The sequence below is a fragment of the Pollicipes pollicipes genome, unplaced genomic scaffold, assembly GCF_011947565.3.
Source record: "Pollicipes pollicipes isolate AB1234 unplaced genomic scaffold, Ppol_2.1 Scaffold_6686;HRSCAF=7923_pilon_pilon_pilon, whole genome shotgun sequence".
NCBI lineage: Eukaryota > Metazoa > Arthropoda > Thecostraca > Pollicipedomorpha > Pollicipedidae > Pollicipes > Pollicipes pollicipes.
The window spans coordinates 40,837,681-40,855,461 of record NW_023596921.1 but is presented as its reverse complement, the minus strand read 5'-3'; the positions used below and the strand labels follow the sequence as shown (position 1 = coordinate 40,855,461).

The 17,781-nt window shown below is 54.9% G+C and overlaps 4 protein-coding genes across 4 annotated transcripts in view; 3 read left to right on the top strand and 1 right to left on the bottom strand.

Annotated features, from left to right (window-relative positions):
• LOC119108660 (protein O-mannosyl-transferase Tmtc3-like) overlaps window positions 1-3,804 on the top strand; it is a gene marked incomplete at its 5' end in the record, with an annotated part of 37,331 nt that extends 33,527 nt beyond the window's left edge. The window contains 6 exon segments of the mRNA XM_037232280.1: window positions 224-421; window positions 423-515; window positions 900-1,181; window positions 1,510-1,704; window positions 2,099-2,348; window positions 2,678-3,804. Coding sequence (XP_037088175.1) covers window positions 224-421; window positions 423-515; window positions 900-1,181; window positions 1,510-1,704; window positions 2,099-2,323 — 993 coding nt within the window.
• Window positions 3,805-4,733: 929 nt separating this feature from the next.
• LOC119108537 (hydroxyacid-oxoacid transhydrogenase, mitochondrial) lies at window positions 4,734-6,453 on the top strand. Its single transcript, XM_037232126.1, has one exon. The coding sequence runs from the start codon at window positions 4,792-4,794 to the stop codon at window positions 6,187-6,189; it is 1,398 nt and encodes a 465-aa protein (XP_037088021.1). The 5' UTR covers window positions 4,734-4,791; the 3' UTR covers window positions 6,190-6,453.
• Window positions 6,454-8,157: 1,704 nt separating this feature from the next.
• On the bottom strand, window positions 8,158-9,674 carry LOC119107893 (hydroxyacid-oxoacid transhydrogenase, mitochondrial-like). Its single transcript, XM_037231467.1, is given in 2 exon segments — window positions 8,158-8,370; window positions 8,372-9,674. Coding segments are annotated over 2 exon segments (1,398 nt in total). The 5' UTR covers window positions 9,638-9,674; the 3' UTR covers window positions 8,158-8,238.
• A 3,224-nt stretch (window positions 9,675-12,898) lies between these two features.
• LOC119108328 (hsc70-interacting protein-like) overlaps window positions 12,899-17,781 on the top strand; it is a 31,171-nt gene continuing 26,288 nt past the window's right edge. The window contains 6 exon segments of the mRNA XM_037231905.1: window positions 12,899-12,978; window positions 14,960-15,267; window positions 15,574-15,741; window positions 16,194-16,291; window positions 16,293-16,336; window positions 17,165-17,267. Of these exon segments, the coding sequence (XP_037087800.1) occupies window positions 14,973-15,267; window positions 15,574-15,741; window positions 16,194-16,291; window positions 16,293-16,336; window positions 17,165-17,267 (708 nt within the window). The 5' untranslated portion in view covers window positions 12,899-12,978; window positions 14,960-14,972.

The window sequence follows — 17,781 nt, the reverse complement described above, 5'->3', positions numbered from 1 at the left end:
AATTCGGTTCCTCAAAATGCAGTTTGTTCTAAAGAAAGATAACAAACCCCTGAAAGTTGTAAAACCCTACCCATCTCATCTAGTTTTTCAAAACATGATTTGTTCTATCGATGGATCGTGCCGTTCTCTTTAGAGTAGGGCGACATCCACTACTGAGGACACTTCCTCGCCTGCAGAGCGTGTCGCATCTGCCGGCCCCTGTTTGAACCTCGTCTTCCCCCAGGCCATGTCGCTGCTGCCACGGGCGAAGCCGGGCGAGGTGTACCACGCGCGCGTGCCGCCCAACCACCTGAGCGTGCTGCTCAACCTGGCCAACCTGATCTCGCGCGACCCGGCGCGGCTGGAGGAGGCGGACGCCCTCTACCGGCAGGCCATCAGCATGCGCGCCGACTACACGCGCGCCTACATCAACAGGGGCGACTGTGCTCATCAAGCTGAACCGCACCAAGGAGGCGCAGCGCACCTACGAGACGGCGCTCTTCTACGACAGTAACAACCCTGACATCTACTACAACGTGAGCGTGCGCCTTGGAGTCGGCTAGGCCGTGAGCAGGCCGCGCCACAGCTGTGCGGTGTCGGTGGAGGCGCCCGATGGTCAAGGAGACACCCGGTGCAGACGGCACGCGGTGTGATGTAAGGAGTGATGGCAGCTGGGAGCGGCGAGGCAGTTGAGTCCCCTCCTATTAATCCCAACCGCACGTAGGAAATACCTGGGAAATGGGCTGGAAGGATGGGGAGCCCTGTCATTCCCCTACACTTCGTTCCAAGCTGTCTTCGCAGTACTGCCATGTTATTTCGTGTTGCCATGTTTGGTTGTCAGGCCTGCGAGCCTGCTGGTATTTCATAACACCTGTGCCCGCAGCTGCGCAGGAGTCCTGACCCTCCGCCTGTCCCCACAGCTGGGCATCGTGTACCTGGAGCAGGGGCGACAGGCGCAGGCGCTCGCCTACCTAGACAAGGCGCTCGAGTACGACCCGGACCACCAGCAGGCACTGCTCAACTCGGCCGTGCTCATCCAGGAGCTGGGCAGCGGCCAGCTGCGGCCGCGGGCCTACCAGCGGCTGCGACGGCTGCTGCAGCTGCAGCCCACCGTGGTGGACGCCGAGCGGGTCCACTTCAACCTGGGCATGCTGGCCATGGATGACCACGACCTGTGGACCGCGGAGACGCACTTCAGGAAGGTGGGTGGGTGGGGCGGGGCGGAGCGTAGGGGAGGGCGCGGCGGAGAGGAATAGGGAGGAAATGTGCTGTCCGTCTGGCAGAGATGGCTGATGTAATTCAGACGAGCGGTGGGCTATATCATCCGCAACACTCAGGTATAACAGAGTTTTCCCTTGTTCCAAGGGCTTGGTTCGTGTAGACAGCAGTTAATCATATGAGCCAAACTATGCCGTTTGGGGTGCGCTCCCTGGCACCATGTGGTCTGACTAGGCGACACACCCGAAGACAGCTACAGTTCCTGAGCTCCGCACGGCCAGAGGCTCAGTCCGTCACGTGCTCGGCCGACAGGCGGTGGAGACGCGGCCGGACTTCCGCAGCGCCCTCTTCAACCTGGCGCTGCTGCTCAGTGACGCCGACCGGCCGCTGGAGGCGGCGCCCTTCCTCACGCGGCTCGTGCAACACCACCCGGACCACGTCAAGGCCTTTATCCTGCTCGGCGACATCTACGTCAACAACATTAAGGACCTGGACGAGGCGGAGCGGGTGAGACCACTGGCCGGCCCGTCGCACCAATGATCCGGCGCTTACTTCGTTCGTTTGCGAACTAGCTCTTGCCATCTTAAATTGTTTTGTGCACGTAAAACAATTGCGAGAGTGCTTTTTAGCACTGATGCCTACCATGTGGATAGGACAAATGGTAAAACATGCCGCGATAAAAATATAGAATATGACAATGTGACAAGCGCTCCCGGTCTGTCTCGCCAAATCATATCAGTACATTAAAATTTCATGGAGGGGTCCTAAATACGACACTGCAAAATGCACGCGGCGTTTACTGCGAGGGCCACCTGTTGCTACCCCACGTGATGTCAGCCTCGCGTTCTCATCTCCTGCCGGGCGCCCGCCGCAGCTCAGTGCCACCCCCGTCCGCCGGCAGTGCTTCGAGCGGATTCTGCAGTTGGAGCCGGAGCACGTGCAGGGCCTGCACAACCTGTGCGTGGTGTACGTGGAGCGGGCCGAGCTGGCCAGGGCCGAGACCTGCCTGCTGCGCGCCGCCCGGCTCGCGCCGCACGAGGAGTACATACAGCGCCATCTGAAGATTGTGCGCGCGCGCCGCCAGGCGGCGGATGGCGAAAGCGTCCCGAGGGATAGCGTCACGTAGCGGGCGGCGAAGGAGCTAGGGTTAGGTGGGTGCTACTAAAGCTCTCTCCGCATATGAGTTTTGAGTCGTTGGTATGTGTAAATAATCTTGTGGACTGATTTCCATCGACACTGTAGAGTGAGTTGAACAAAAACGAGCCACATCATGCCAGCGACAGTCTGGAAAACCTCCTATTTTCGGTCCCTACTGCTCAGATCCCAGACTGGCTGACCTAAATTTTGCAACGCTGAAGTTATCGATGCTGGCCTAAATGTTTAGATAAAATACCGCAAATGTATTTCCATGATCACCGCTGGACATGGTACATCCCAATGACGATGAAACGCGCTAATGTGACCGTGCGTATGTTTCCAGCGTGCCAGCCTTCCTCGCAGCAACATATTTTCAAACTGAGTCTCAGGTACAGATAGCGGACAAACACTAGCGAAATCTACCGTTCTCGCCGTGGGAGAACCATGGGAGAACTGGACTGTGGTGCGCCTGAACCCTGCCACCCGTGAGGCTACTATTGTGGGGAAGCTCTTGAAGAAGTGCGTTCGAAAAAGTTCGCAGTGTGTGGCAGGCAGTGGCGGTGTGGCATGCGAACATGCCGCGGCATGCGAAGTGGATTGTTGTTTGATCTGAGGCCCGTTTGTTTGGTTTGCGAATACAGTGACACCACGGTGCGTGATCCTGCGCATGGACGCAGGCAAGGGACCTGGTAATTAAGTGAAGCTCGTTGCTACCGGTCGGGGAAGTGATGGCATGGTACGGGACCAGGGGGGTTGAGGCCGCAGCTGCTGTAAGTTTCTCGAAAGGCGCATTTGTACCGCAATAGTGACGATCTCATCTGGTGCGTGGAACAACCAACCAACGCTGACCCGACCGTGTGGTGTTTATTTGACTTCTGGTAGGCCTGAGATCCGTCGTCTGCGAGATATACAGGGTACACACGGCCAGCGTTTTATACAAGTGCGGCCTTTGCTGTCGAGCGCGGGGCCAGGGTCGCGGTCGGCTGCCGTTGGACGCTGCTGACCAATGTGTGCTGTGTGCCGCTTTGTGGGCTGCTGCCGCGCGGTGTAAGACCGCTGTGCGGGCGCTGTGCGCTGTGCCGTCGCTTTTGCCGTGCGCTTGCCTCGCCGTACGTTGCGCTGTGCCGTGGGCCTGTGCCCAGAGCGCGGCGCGGGACAACAGAGAAATGGTGGCGGCCCTGAATAGCACTCCCGAACAGCAGGGCGTGCTGTGCACGCTTCGAACAGCGCAGGGTGCTGTTCAGCCGCTCAAGAACTGTCCTCGTGGTATAAGGAAACCATTGAAACCCGACAGTGGTCCATCTATGATGGGAGCCCGCGATGAGGGCCATGAGGGTGTTGTAACGTGAATGTCAGACTATGTGTACCAGCAGAGGGGCCGAAGTGAGGCCACAGTCCTGAGACGAGGTCGGTGCGCCCGCCTGGCGCTGCACGTCTGTGATATCTTGAATAAATGTGCTGACATGGTGAGTGGTTGAGGTTAATATGTGGGACAGTGCGCTCAAATGCCCACGGCGCGTTCGGTAAACAGGATCTGGTCGGAAATTGGAAACATCTGTCCCGTCCACAAGCAAAAGTCGAGTTTTCCTTAGCTGAACTAAGTTTCTTCGCGTCGTGTTTTACGACAAAAAGCGCTGAGCTATTATTTACACAGCATGGCTTCAACCTCCCATTCATTCCGCCTGACCCAATGAAGCCTGTGAACAAAGGCTAGGAATTCACGGACGTGTATTACTGCTAAAATTATTTGAGCCTCAGATTCCTTCTGCTCAAAGGAATTGTACGGTATATCTGCCCCAGACGCCCGTATAAGGAACGAATCATGCAACCGATGCTTAATAAAATGACTTTAAAAAGACAACTTGATTGTCGCACAGCAACAGCTCACGGCACGCTGGCGACGGTTCATTGTCGGCTTTTTGCCGGTCCCAGACCCTTGCACAATCCTGACGGTCTAGCTCAACCTTCCGAGGCCGCGTCTGGTTTTAGATCAACTTCAGTGGCAGCTTCAGCGCCCATTTCAGGAAGGCGCCAATCATCAATGCAGCGTGATTTCAAGCAAGGCAAGAGGTGTTAAAGCACATCTGCTCTAACAGATGTTTCTCTATCACAATACAATGCACATGCTTACACTCGTAAGGCAGAGCACAAATATAAATAATGCATCACACATCACAAAACCCAGCACATCACGTATAGGGTGAGTCTGTAGAGAATACCACTTCGGTCACTCGGTCTGAGCCCACGCCTGGCACTTCAGGAGCGTTGCCGAGTGCACGTAGCGCGCCCTGAAAAAAAAACGGCACGTCCACGCCGGGCCGCTACTACCGCCGCCCACGGCGACCTTGGCGGCTCACCGGACGCGTGGACGCCGCGTGAGGCTCGTCTTCCGTGTGGCTGCGGCCGGTGCGGGTGCCCACGCTTACTGTCCCCCGTCAGGATCTCCCACCGTGCATCATGGCATCCGGTCGCGGCCGCGTGCTCTCCATGCTGCAGGCCATGGACCGGGTGTCGTGTCGGTGTCCGGCGCACGGCTCCGGCGGCGCCGTCCGGCGCGCCGCCGCGCCTGCGCCCTCCACAGACTACGCCTTCGAGATGGCCTGCTCCAACATCCGCTATGGACCCGGCGTTACTCAGGAGGTCGGCATGGACCTCAACAACATGGGTGCGAAGAAAGTGTGTGTCATGACCGATGCCAACCTCGTGCAGCTATCACCGGTCAAGGCCACGCTCGAGTCTCTGCACAAGCACGGCGTCAACTACGAGCTCTACGATTCTGTCCGAGTAGAGCCCACCAACGAGAGCTTCGAAGACGCCATCCGCTTCGCACGAAGTCATCCGTTCGACGCGTTTTTGGCCGTGGGCGGCGGCAGCGTCATGGACACGGCGAAGGCGGCCAACTTGTACCTCTGCAACCCGGAGGCGGACTTCCTCGACTACGTCAACCCGCCGATCGGCAAGGGCAAGCCCATTCTGGGCAAGCTGAAGCCACTGATAGCTATCCCTACAACCTCCGGCACCGGTTCGGAAACCACTGGCGTCGCCATCTTTGACCACACGCCCCTGAAGGCCAAGACCGGCATAGCGAACCGCGAACTCCGCCCGACGCTCGGCCTCGTGGACCCTCTGCACGCGCTGACGATGCCGGAGCGTGTCACCTGCTACAGCGGGTTCGACGTGCTGTGTCACGCGCTTGAGTCCTACACGGCCGTCCCGTTCAACCAGCGTTCCCCCCGGCCGGACAACCCGATCCACCGGCCGGCCTACCAGGGAAGCAACCCCATCTCTGATGTTTGGGCGGAGGCGACTCTGCGAATGATGGCCAAATACTTCGAGCGCTCTGTTTACGACGCCGGCGACGTGGAGGCCCGCAGCCACATGCACATGGCAAGTGCCTTCGCCGGCATCGGCTTCGGCAACGCTGGCGTCCACCTGTGTCACGGCATGAGCTACCCGATCGCGGGCATGGTGCGGAGCCACCAGCCGGCCGACTACCCGCACCACCACGCCATCATCCCGCACGGTCTGTCGGTGGTGATGACGTCGCCGGCCGTGTTCCGCTTCACGGCACCGCTCTGTCCGGAGCGCCACCTGCGCGCCGCCGAACTGCTGGGCGCCGACGTGACGGGTCGCACGGCCGCCCAAGCCGGCCCGCTGCTGGCCGAGCGGCTGCTGCAGCTGATGCAGACCATGAAGGTGGAGAACGGTCTGGCGGCGCTAGGCTACACGTCCGAGGACATCCCGGCGCTGGTACGCGGCACTGTGCCCCAGCACCGCGTCACCAAGCTGGCTCCGCGGCCGCAGACGGAGGAGGACCTGGCCAAGATGTTCGAGGACTCGCTCACCGTATACTGATCGTGGCGAGGATGCATTCGCTCACCATCTAATGATGATCGCGGAAGCAGAAAACTGGAAGACGAATACGTAGCATGGCAACTGGCGTTAGATGGGTAACAAGCAATTTGGGTTTTGCAAACACCTTCCGATGCCTGCGTCAATGTGTTTCATGTCGATGCCCTATGTGCATAAACGCGGGTAAGCAAGGCGTTCCCGGTGTACGTGTTGTGCTATGTGCGTCACGCCGTGTTTGAAAAAGAAATACATCGGCAGGTGTTGGCAGCATGGGTTTGGCATTGATGTTGCATTGACATAGAGACTCGGCATTTCTTCCCGTGAATTAAAGACTGAGCGCCACCGAGGTCCATCGTTTGGTTTATTGGTTGGGCCAGCGGAGAACAACCGGCCAATGACGGGGCACAGCTTTATGACGCCATTTGAGCAGCACCTCTGGCATATTGAAGGTCTATTGTTGTCAGAACACGACCGCAACTCGCAATGCCGAAAAACCAGGAGCTCAATACCTCTCTTGCCTGGCTTTAAGGCATTGGTTTAGTGACAGAACAGTGGTGGTCAACACATACACTGATAAGGTACCTGCCGCAGCTACAAACTCGTCAGTGACGCGTCCTGCGGTGTTGGACGAGCAAAGTTTCAAGAGACGTGGGGCCTGCTGAGCTTGTTGAGCATTTATTGCGTGTACATGTTTCTGAAATCTAAGGTAATGAAGGCATATAAGTAAGCATCAACAATGCCTCGAAAACTCCATATTTCTTGGCAGTTTAGCTGGTAGAGGCTCAGTCGCGCTGCGTACGAGTTAATTCATCAGTCACTCGAGTTGAAAATCATCTGACCATATGACTCTTGCCAGGACCGCCTACTTAACCACAGAGAATCATGCCACCTTAGTTGTACTTCTCACTGTTGGATCAGACGCGTCCGACGCGCCTTTTTGCAGCTTCTCGAAATCCTTCCGCGTAGCTCATAATTTAGATTTGAAGTAGCCGCTTCCGCAGGAGAAATCTTACTGGTCTCCCTGCTCGACACTTTGAAAGTAATACGGTTCCTTTGGCTTGATTTTTCAACATGTGTGTTTTGTAATGTTTGCAGCACACTAATTTGCCAAAATGCTTGTGTAATCAATACTACAAAAGCCGGAAACACTGTTAAGAGGAAGAAATATGCAAACATGAGGTCATTTTTCCGAAAATTCAGCGAAACGTTATGTTATGGCTTTGACTTCCCCTACCTACTTTGACTACCCCTACTTCGGATGGCGTTTACCGCAGTGTCTGTTTTCGAAGGGTACTTCGACTTTGGCTACAGGAAACAGAGTATCACACGGTCTATAGTGACGCGCTGGTTCAAACTGTAAACGATGCGCTTCTCGGTAACTGGCCCTTGACACCGTCTGTGCTAATCACAAACGTTCATTTGTACTGACGTTATTCATGTCAGTGGAGGTCCCACTTTCAAGCCTGCAAACCCGCAATGCGCTGGTCAGACAGCTTAAAAGCGTTACCTCTAAACCGAAACAGCTGACAACGGCCCTCAGCAATTTCTGCCGCCGTCATAACGACGGTGGTCGCGACAAGGGCAGATGTCGCAAAGTCGGAACATTCTTTCACTGGGGCAACCGAGAAAAGAAGAAGTGTACTGCTGCTACAAAACGCCTACAACGTGATTTGGACGCAAACAATATTCAGACTTATCTATGCCATTTTACAACTGAGCTGCACGCAAAGCGATCAGGCCGCTTAGGTGATTCAGCCCATGCGTCAACTCCGCAAGATTATGTCTAGAGATGCGCTAGTGATGGGACTAGAGGTTTGACAAGTCCCTCGACAGGTGAGCTGGTTAAAGAGATAGAATGGCAACGTTGCATCTTCCTCTGCCAAGTACAAAGAACATTCGCCCACGACGCATAAGATCCACAGGGCTACTTGACAAATTCCCAAAAGCAACAATTTTTCTCGCCAACTGTGACAAACTTCAAGGTCAAAATGTAGCCATCGTTGCATACCACTCAGTGCGAGTGTCATATGTGTGTGAAGCGCTCTGTCACGATCAGTATACGGTGAGCGAGTCCTCGAACATCTTGGCCAGGTCCTCCTCCGTCTGCGGCCGCGGAGCCAGCTTGGTGACGCGGTGCTGGGGCACAGTGCCGCGCACCAGCGCCGGGATGTCCTCGGACGTGTAGTCCTAGCGCCGCCAGACCGTTCTCCACCTTCATGGTCTGCATCAGCTGCAGCAGCCGCTCGGCCAGCAGCGGGCCGGCTTGGGCGGCCGTGCGGCCCGTCACGTCGGCGCCCAGCAGTTCGGCGGCGCGCAGGTGGCGCTCCGGACAAAGCGGCGCCGTGAAGCGGAACACGGCCGGCGACGTCATCACCACCGACAGACCGTGCGGGATGATGGCGTGGTGGTGCGGGTAGTCGGCCGGCTGGTGGCTCCGCACCATGCCCGCGATCGGGTAGCTCATGCCGTGACACAGGTGGACGCCAGCACTGCCGATCCCCATGCCGGCAAACAGGCTGGCCATGAGCATATGACTACGGGCCTCCACGTCACCGGCGTCGTAGACGGAGCGCTCGAAGTATTTGGCCAGCACGCGAAGTGTCGCCTCCGCCCACGTGTCAGAGATAGGGTTGCTTCCCTGAAAAGCCGGCCGGTGGATCGGGTTGTCCGGCCGGGGGGAACGCTGGTTGTACGGGACAGCCGTGTAGGACTCGAGCGCGTGACACAGCACGTCGAACCCGCTGTAGCAGGTGACACGCTCCGGCATCGTCAGCGCGTGCAGAGGGTCCACGAGGCCGAGCGTCGGGCGGAGCTCGCGGTAGACGATTCCTGTTTTCGCCTTCATAGGCTTGTGGTCAAAGATAGCACCACCAGTGGTTTCCGAGCCTGTACCGGAGGTTGTAGGAATAGCTATCAGTGGCTTCAGCTTGCCCAGAATGGGCTTGCCCTTGCCGATCGGCGGGTTGACGTAGTCGAGGAAGTCCGCCTCCGGGTTGCAGAGATACAAGTTGGCCGCCTTCGCCGTGTCCATGACGCTGCCGCCGCCCACGGCCAAAAACGCGTCGAACGGATGACTTCGTGCGAAGCGGATGGCGTCCTCGAAGCTCTCGTTGGTGGGCTCTACTCGGACAGAATCGTAGAGCTCGTAGTTGACTCCGTGCTTGTGCAGAGACTCGAGCGTGGCCTTGACCGGTGATAGCTGCACGAGGTTGGCATCGGTCATGACACACACTTTCTTCGCACCCATGTTGTTGAGATCCATGCCGACTTCCTGGGTGACGCCAGGTCCGTAGCGGATGTTGGAGCAGGCCATCTCGAAGGCGTAGTCTGCGGAGGGTGCAGGTGCGGCGGCGCGCCGGACGGCACCACCGGAGCCATGCGCTGGACACCGACACGACATCCGGTCCATGGCCTGCAGCATGGAGAGCACGCGGCCGCGACCCGACGCCATGCCGTAGAGTGAGCGGTCCTGCAGTACAGACGCCGCAGTTTCGGAGCACACTCCCAGCCTAAGCACCGCCTAACGAACTACCGTCCTGTATTGCTCAACTGTACAGCAGAGAACGCAGAGCTGGCACCGCGCCAAGGTCGACAACTTGGGACAAGTTGACGTCTAGCGCCAGGCGGGGCTGATAACGGCGGCAGGCTGGCGACGAGGTCAGCTCAGGGACGGCGACGAGCTGGCGACGAGGTCAGCTCAACGTCGGTGGCAGGCTGGCGGTGCGGTCAAATCAAGAGGGAACACGGGGTTGCGTGCCCCGCCCCCCCCCCCCCCCCCCCCCCCCCTGTATGCACCACTGGTCTGAACTTCTATTCTGGCAAAGCAACTATGATGATGCAGAGGAGTATCAACACAGCAACAGTGTATTACGTGCTTTCTTTCACCTAGACCAAATGCATCCACTTCGTGTCGTAGGACGCTTTTGCTAGTCTAAAAACGCATCATACTAAAAAAAACACTTGGCTGTGCTTAGGACCACATAAAAAAACAGTCGCGCTGCAGACCTAGAATGAGTATGTGAACTCTGTAGTCCTAAGCAGTGTGTCATTGGGATGCTCTTGTCGCCGCCGTAATAAAAGGTCAGATTTCAGAGTTGTCAATTTTTGTAAATTATTGGGGGGAGGGGCGAACCTAAGGTCCGACCACCCACCCACCCCCGCTTTTCCCTACTGGTTAGCTCACTTTACTCTCTCTCTCTCTCTATCTCTCTCTTCTCTCTTCTCTCTCTCTCTCTCTCTATCTCTCTCTCTCTTCTCTCTATCTCTCCTCTCTCTCTCTCTTCTTCTCGTCTCTCTCTCTCCCTCTCTCTCTCTCTCTCTCTCTCTCTCTCTCTCTCTCTCTCTCTCTCTCTCCTCTGTCTCTCTTTCTCTCTCTATCTCTCCTCTCTCTCTCTCTCTCTCTCTCTCTCTCTTCGCTCTCTCTCTCTCTCTTCTCTCTCTCTCTCTCTCTCTCTCTCTCCTCTCTCTCTCTCTCTCTCTCTCTCTCTCTCTCTCTCTCTCTGATTTTAATCTTCATATAATTAAAAAGTCTTTGATTTAAGCAGCTAGAAGTCATGCAGGGTTGGATCCAGGGAGCAGGCACTGGACGCACGCGTCTCTTCTGAGCGGCACGTGAAGGCACCCCCTTAGAGGCCACCTTAGGGCGCCGATGGCGTCCTTCTGTAGCGATCATGGGAGGCGGCACGCATTTTGGCCGTGGGGGACGGGGACGGGGTTAACCATGAGGGACGTAGGTCACCCCCATGTTCCAGAGCTTTTCACTTTAACCTCACAAGCCATTGCGTGTCTTATGGCGCCAGGTATGGGAAGTTTATTGCATCGCTTATCCGCTCAGCTGTTACGATTTGTGTCTTGTGATGAGAGCAACCACGACTTTTCGTTATGGGAGTGGCACGAGACGCCACTACGTAGCAAGATCAAGGAAGATAGTTTTTATGTCATGACCATCTTTTACCCACGTTTTTTGTAATATTCCAGCCAAAAACATTGGGGGACAAAGCCAACATGGGGAAGGGGGCAATTTAGCATGGGGGGGGGGAGTAAGGGCACTCGCAAAAGAAGACAAATCGTTACCCGTGTGAGATTTGCTCTTTGTCATTATTCTTCCACAAGCAAACAAAAACCTTTTGGAATCGGGTGCCCAGGCCAAAGTGTAGTTGCGGGGTAAAAATGCACAAAATATCACCTCACGAAGCTTCCATCACTGTAGATACACACATCTCTATACCAGTACATTATAAGACCAACTGGTCGAGCTGAAAATATTGCACTGTGCTGAGAAGAACCTGCGACACTACCAGCAATTTGTTTCTGTCGGAATGGAGCAACGGACGTCCTTCCACGTTAGGAAGGCGAGGGAATGACAGCTGGTTTGATTCTTTCCATTCACTCAATAACCACAGGGTCAGTGCCAAATTTTCAGAGGTGTGGTTCTCAGCCCCAGCCCCCACCCCGGTTCCCGCCCCTCCCCCCCCCCATGCCAAAGGTGCGACAACTGAAGATTGACAAGAAATTGACATAGCAATGCCCATTTACGAGAACGCTAGTTGCAAACGTGTGATTTCATAGCCATTGCTTTTTATTCAAGTGTTAAGATGGCTTTACGATCTCGCCTCCCTATCAAAAATTGGTGGGGCCGCCCCTGCCCACATGATCTCCAGCCATGATGGTGAACAAAATGTTCAAATAACGAAGATATGATGCGGACGTGCCATACGTTTATCCCGTGGGAGGTTGTATCAGTGAAGTATTTTTGTCCGTAGTATAGTTTGTGCAATCGCTCAAAGATAAAAGGCTAAGCCGAACTAAGAAATGCATCCGTATTGTATTGTTTTTGTATTGCTCCCGAGTTTCACGCGAAACGAGGATCAAGATTCAGCAGCGGACCGGTTCTGCCGGGCCGAGATCGCACCAGGGGCGCATCATACGCCTCACTGGTGATAGACCACGTTCGAAAAGCTGCGTGGGACCGCGCACGGTCCGGCTTATCAGACCCAGGGCAATACAACACCATCTGACCGTGCGGGCATCCAAACGGCGCCGCGCGGGTCCGCCCTCGCTGGAGGTGGGAACCGCGGCGCCAGCCTCCACGGCGTCGGAGCAGGGTGTGCGCGCAGCGAAGCCGCGCCTTTTCGTGGCGGATCGGCGAGCACCGTGGAGGCAAGGGCGGGATTAGAATCTGACCACGGGAGATTCGGAGATTCAGTGTTGGGCCGCTCCGGGCGGCGGGATTCCGGGCCTCGCGCGGCAGCCCGGTTACTGGCGGCTGCCACAGACCATTCCCGATGCGGGCCGCGCGACTGCCACGGGAAATTGCCAACTAGAGAGGGACCCCACCGCCTCCAGCGGGAGAGGGCATAGGCCTCAGATCTATCCACTTGCCTACACCCGCAACGCCGCAGCCCAAATTTGAGCAGCGTCCGAGCACACTAGGGCTCTCTCAAGGTCGTTTTCAGCATTGTTGTTGACGTACACGCGGAACTTCGGGAGTCTTCGGACAACTTCGAACGCGAACAACCGCTCCGGAACTGTATTCTAAATTGTTGTAATGACGTTCTCGAAATTCGGTAGCAACGAATCCCATCAGAGATCTGATCCTTACTCCAACTGCTTTGCTTCCACTCAGTGCTTTGATTGGTCAAAGGGAGAGTCGGCTGCGCATCCACGAATACGAATCACACCGATTGCGCGATGGCTATAATTGCGCCGAGTACGTCGCCATTTGTATTTGCACATGATTCGCGGTTTGTGTTAAAGGGACCGGTGTATTGCCGATAATTCGTCCATAGAGAGGTAATACATTCCCTCAGTCTCGCATTCACACTTTGTAAACGGTTGGCTCGAGTGAGAGTGAGGAAGACTGCAGGTAACACTGGTGCTAGCCTAAACGCAGACGTTTGTTGGATTCTTTAGAGTTTCGCCTTTAGGCGTCGGTCCAGGTGGGTTACATCCTGCCTGGAAGTTCCCCTGAAGTGTTGTTAACATTATATCGCTTGTTGGCTGGCAGGAATACCTTTTGCTTATGGGAATTTATGCATTTTGTGTCGCGCGGTTGGGAGACTTTTGGCCATTGGCACACTCTTGAACTGGCACATGCTTGGTGTGACCAAATCATATTTTGGGGCCATAATTTGAAATACTGTTGATAGTTTTTCTGCAGTACTATTTCACACAGCTAACTCCATGTTGTTGAAAGGTTGTATTCACCATGAAGTCAGGGTATTGCAATGTCATGGCTCAAATGGATGCTATTCTCAGTTGGACATCAAGCATGCTTAAAAAGTGACATGGCAGTTGTTGTGGATCAGGCTATGTTATATTGTGCTGGTTGTGAGAACATGATATTTGGATATTGGTGCAGCACCCATGGGGAAGTTAGAATAAGAGGTTTACCTTGTTTGCAAACCATGTCTGATTTGTCAATAAGATGCTTTGAGCACCTTTGATACTTCTCAAAACACAGTAACCAGTTGCCCCATGCAGCACAACTCTGGTGTTGAACTTACCACACCCAAAAATTGAGTTTATCATTTTATAGCCATGCTCATCATATGCATTTAACTTGCTGGACTCCATCCAGCTGCACTGGATATGAGTCTAAGTGCATGAAGTATGTTATCTAACCAGGAGCAAAGGGCTATGTGGCAACTCTCCAAAGTAGGCCCACCTGGGGTGGGAAACCATTTTGTTGCACAGTGTGCCACATAGCACTCATCAACTGAATGGTATTGTCCTAAACTGGGCAGCAGGCCTAATTACATTGACAGTATCCACTTTGCAAATGATCTGAATGTAAAACCATTTGTGTAAACCCTCAGAATATTTATTTTCAAATTGAAAGAAAATCTTGATAACTTTGTCCAGTGAATGTACACACTTAACCAGTTCCAATATTTTGTTTTCAAACAACACTGCAGTTTTGTATCTATTGTGTAAAAGGAACATAGAAACCACAAATATTGAATTGTGTAGTCACCTTCATTTTTGAAGCATTTTGTTTCAAAGATGGTTACATAGGCTCCATAAATAGGTGTGCAGCTCAGTAAGGATATATTGCCATGGATACAAGAGATGCAATCATGAACTTTGGCATAATGGTCTCTGAATTAGAGAGTACTGTACACAAGATGCGTAAATGTCCCATTTAGTATACTCATCCATACCCAGTACCAACTGAGCAAGCTTCTAAGGTGACTTATGTTTTGAAAGAGTCTTAAGGAACTAACCACAAATAGTATACTAAGACTGCCAAATCTTCACTAAGAATCCTCTTGCAGCTTTAATGGAAGGAGGCTGTTGCTTGAGGTGCAGATGTAGGTGTTACTCCATGTAAAAATTTGTCTTTTAAATTCCTCTGCAGTGTTCAGCAATTCTGCAAGCTGTTCAGCAATGCTTGTTTATGCAGTGTGTATTGTATGTTTATTCATTGCATTATGATATGTGTTGGGTATTGTAAAATTCCCTGAAATAGGAAACATCATAGTGGCAGAATAGCTGAGACCATCGCATCATTGTATTATTCTGATGGTCATGTGATCTGGACTGTAATTCCAGTAGTGAGTCATGAAAACACAACTTGGTATTTCAACATAATAAAAGTATCATGCCATGCCAGTATGTTTCTTGTATCCCTACAAGTATCATGTTGCATTATAATGAAAATGTTGGATGTACCAGAATGACACAAAAATGTCAAATTCACCACCACAAGTATGTAAGTGGCCTATAAGCAAAGCAAGTGGGCATTGTTACCACATCATTGTCCATGTTCCAGCTGTGCAGTAACCATGTTGAGCCCAGCTGAGGTGGAGAAGTTCAAGCTGTTCATCAAGGCATGTGAGGCTGACCCGGCCATCCTGCACATGCCCGAGCTGGACTTCTTCCGCGCCTACCTGCGGAAGCTGGGTGCCCAGCTGCCGGACCCGCCGGCTAAGGGCTCCGGTGACACCTCCACCCCAGCCCCGCCGCCGCCGCCGGAGCCGGAGCCGGCGCCGGCCGATGAGCCGGAGCCCGAGCCCGAGCCGGAGGAGGAGCCAGAGTCCGAGGAGAGCGACATCGACATCGATAACTCAGGCGTGCTCGGTGAGAGGCCTCGACGCTGAAGAAACGACGGGGGCACCGCTGACGTCTGCTGACGTGGCTTCGTGGAGCATTGGTAGAATCAGGGCCTTATTTTCAAGCATGGGCTCTGGCAGCTGAATTCCTGTAGCTTGCTTGGCGAAGGCCAGCGCCAGGAAATTTGCAGAAGCCTGCACGGTGCCAGCACTCCGACTCTGTGTCGTTGCCATGCTGCCGCTCCGACCGTGGCCGTGTCGCTGTTGCGTCCGTGTGGACCGCTGCGGTGTCGCCTTTCTGACGCCCCGCCCCCCCCCCCCCCCTTCCCCGTAGAGCCGGAGATGGACGAGCCGCAGCCGATGGGCGACTCGAGCAAGGCGGTCAGCGACGAGGACATGGAGGCGGCCGGCGAGAAGCGCGCCGCCGCGCAGGCCGCCTTCTGCGACGGTGACTTCGGCAAGGCCGTCCAGCTCTACACAGAGGCCATTGAGCTTAACCCGGGTGAGTGGCCGCCAGCAAACATCATACAGAGTGTGTACGTACGTAGCCTCTGTGCACATCATTCTAATCAGGAGTGCATGTAGTTTGAAGTTCTGGAACAAGTACTGGTGATATGAGCAACGGGTTTCGTAGTGGCGGCACGCAGAGAGGTAAACAGAAAGGAAAAAGGTTCTGACACCTTCTGTTAACTGGTGAAGAAGCCCTGATGACAAGTTATGATTCAGTAACAAAACCTGTCACTGCTTCTTGGTTGTCTGACGTCATGCTTATCTTTGTTAACCTTTAGTTTGTGTGCATGATGTTTTATTGACATTTTGTAAACCCTGCAATTCATCGGATCAGTAAACAGTGACACCATAGAAGACCCGCTCCTGTCCTCCGTTACGCCCGTGGCCGCCTAGACCCGGCGGTGCTACCCGCCTCGGAGAGCGTTTGACCTTCCCCTCTCGCAGGCTCGGCGCTGTTCCACGCCAAGCGCGCCGCCTGCTACCTCAAGATCAAGAAGCCGCTGGCGGCCGTGCGAGACTGTGACAAGGCCATCCAGATCAACCCCTGACTCGGCTGCTGCCTACAAGTTCAGGGGACGCGCCAATAGGTCAGTGCCAAATCCAGGGGAACCTGGGGGAGGGGTGGAGCAGCATTACAAAATTTATCTGGTGGAGTATCCAGTATGTCAATGTAAATTCATGCTACCAGAATCCTGACTCTCCGGCGGCCTCCACCCGCACTTGGTTAGCGCTAATCCGTTGCCTTTTGACTCGGAATCCAGGCATCAGACCTGTCCGGCCCACTTGCCAAGCCTGAGGCGCTTAGATGCTGGGATGACCCCGGCCCGATCCCATGTTGATTGCCTGATTTTGAGCAAGACGAGGGGCAACAGGCAGTAAATGTAAGTCGATAGGTGGTGTAATACCATGAATAAATATCGACATCCCTGACAACCAAGTGGAAAAATATTGAAACACGGGGGGGGGGGGGGGGAGAAGGCTGCGTCCGCGCCGTGCCGAGACTGTGTTGTGTTTGAACACTTCGCGGTAGCCGGGAGTGTTTCCTCTCATTTGTACTTGTTGGCGCGGTGAGACTGCTCCCTGTCCGCTATAATTGTGCCGCTATAATTGATATAATTAAATCCGCTATAATTGTGCCGCAGTCAGCGTGGCCCGACTGACCCCAGCGGGCATGGGACGGCGCTCCGCCTGCTCCGTCTGGGGTCGGAGGCTGTGGATCAGTGACACTAGCAGTGAACGGTCGTCCCTTATCCCCGGCGTGATCGAACGGTGACCATGCACCTGTGCCGTGGCACTGCCGCGCTGCAGACCTGCCTCCCTTCGTCCAGCCCCTGCCTGCCCTCTTCGAGTCCGTGTCCCCGCGTGGTTGTCGGGGGGGGGCCGCGCCGGCTGACGCGCCGCCGCGGCCGCCGCAGACTGCTGGGCCGCTGGGAGCTGGCCGCCCGGGACCTGCGCACCGCCTGCAAGCTGGACTTCGACGAGCAGGCCGACGAGTGGCTGCGGGAGGTGACGCCCAACGTGAGTAACGAGACGGGCATACTGCAGGAGATTGTCGACGGCCTGCTCACGCTCATCATGTGAGCCTGCGCCGCGCCGTGCGGCCTCCCGCGCCTCCCCGCGGCCCCCGGCGGGACGCGGGACTGGCCGGGGCACAGTGCTGTCGTGGTTGTAGGTGGAGGGAGGCGCCCGGTCGCGCTTCCTGCGCCTGGAAGGCGTGGTACGGCGGGATAGGTCCGTATGGCGCTGTACAGCGCGGGTGGGACGGCGAAAGTGTGGAGGACAGTTTTGAAAGGCATCGTTATGTTATGACAGCCGCCAAGGAGGTTTTGTATCTCCGGCTTTCGGAAAGAGTTAGGATCTTGATTTACGGCATTTTTACAACTTTATTTGCCTCGTGAGGCTCAGACGCACTGCTACCTGATACAGGGAGTGTGACCGACCATGGCACCCAGTTCAAACGTATAGTCCAAGAGAAACAACATATTACTCAGCGCTGGGAGCGCTCTGAACAATACGGTCAACATCTTCACAG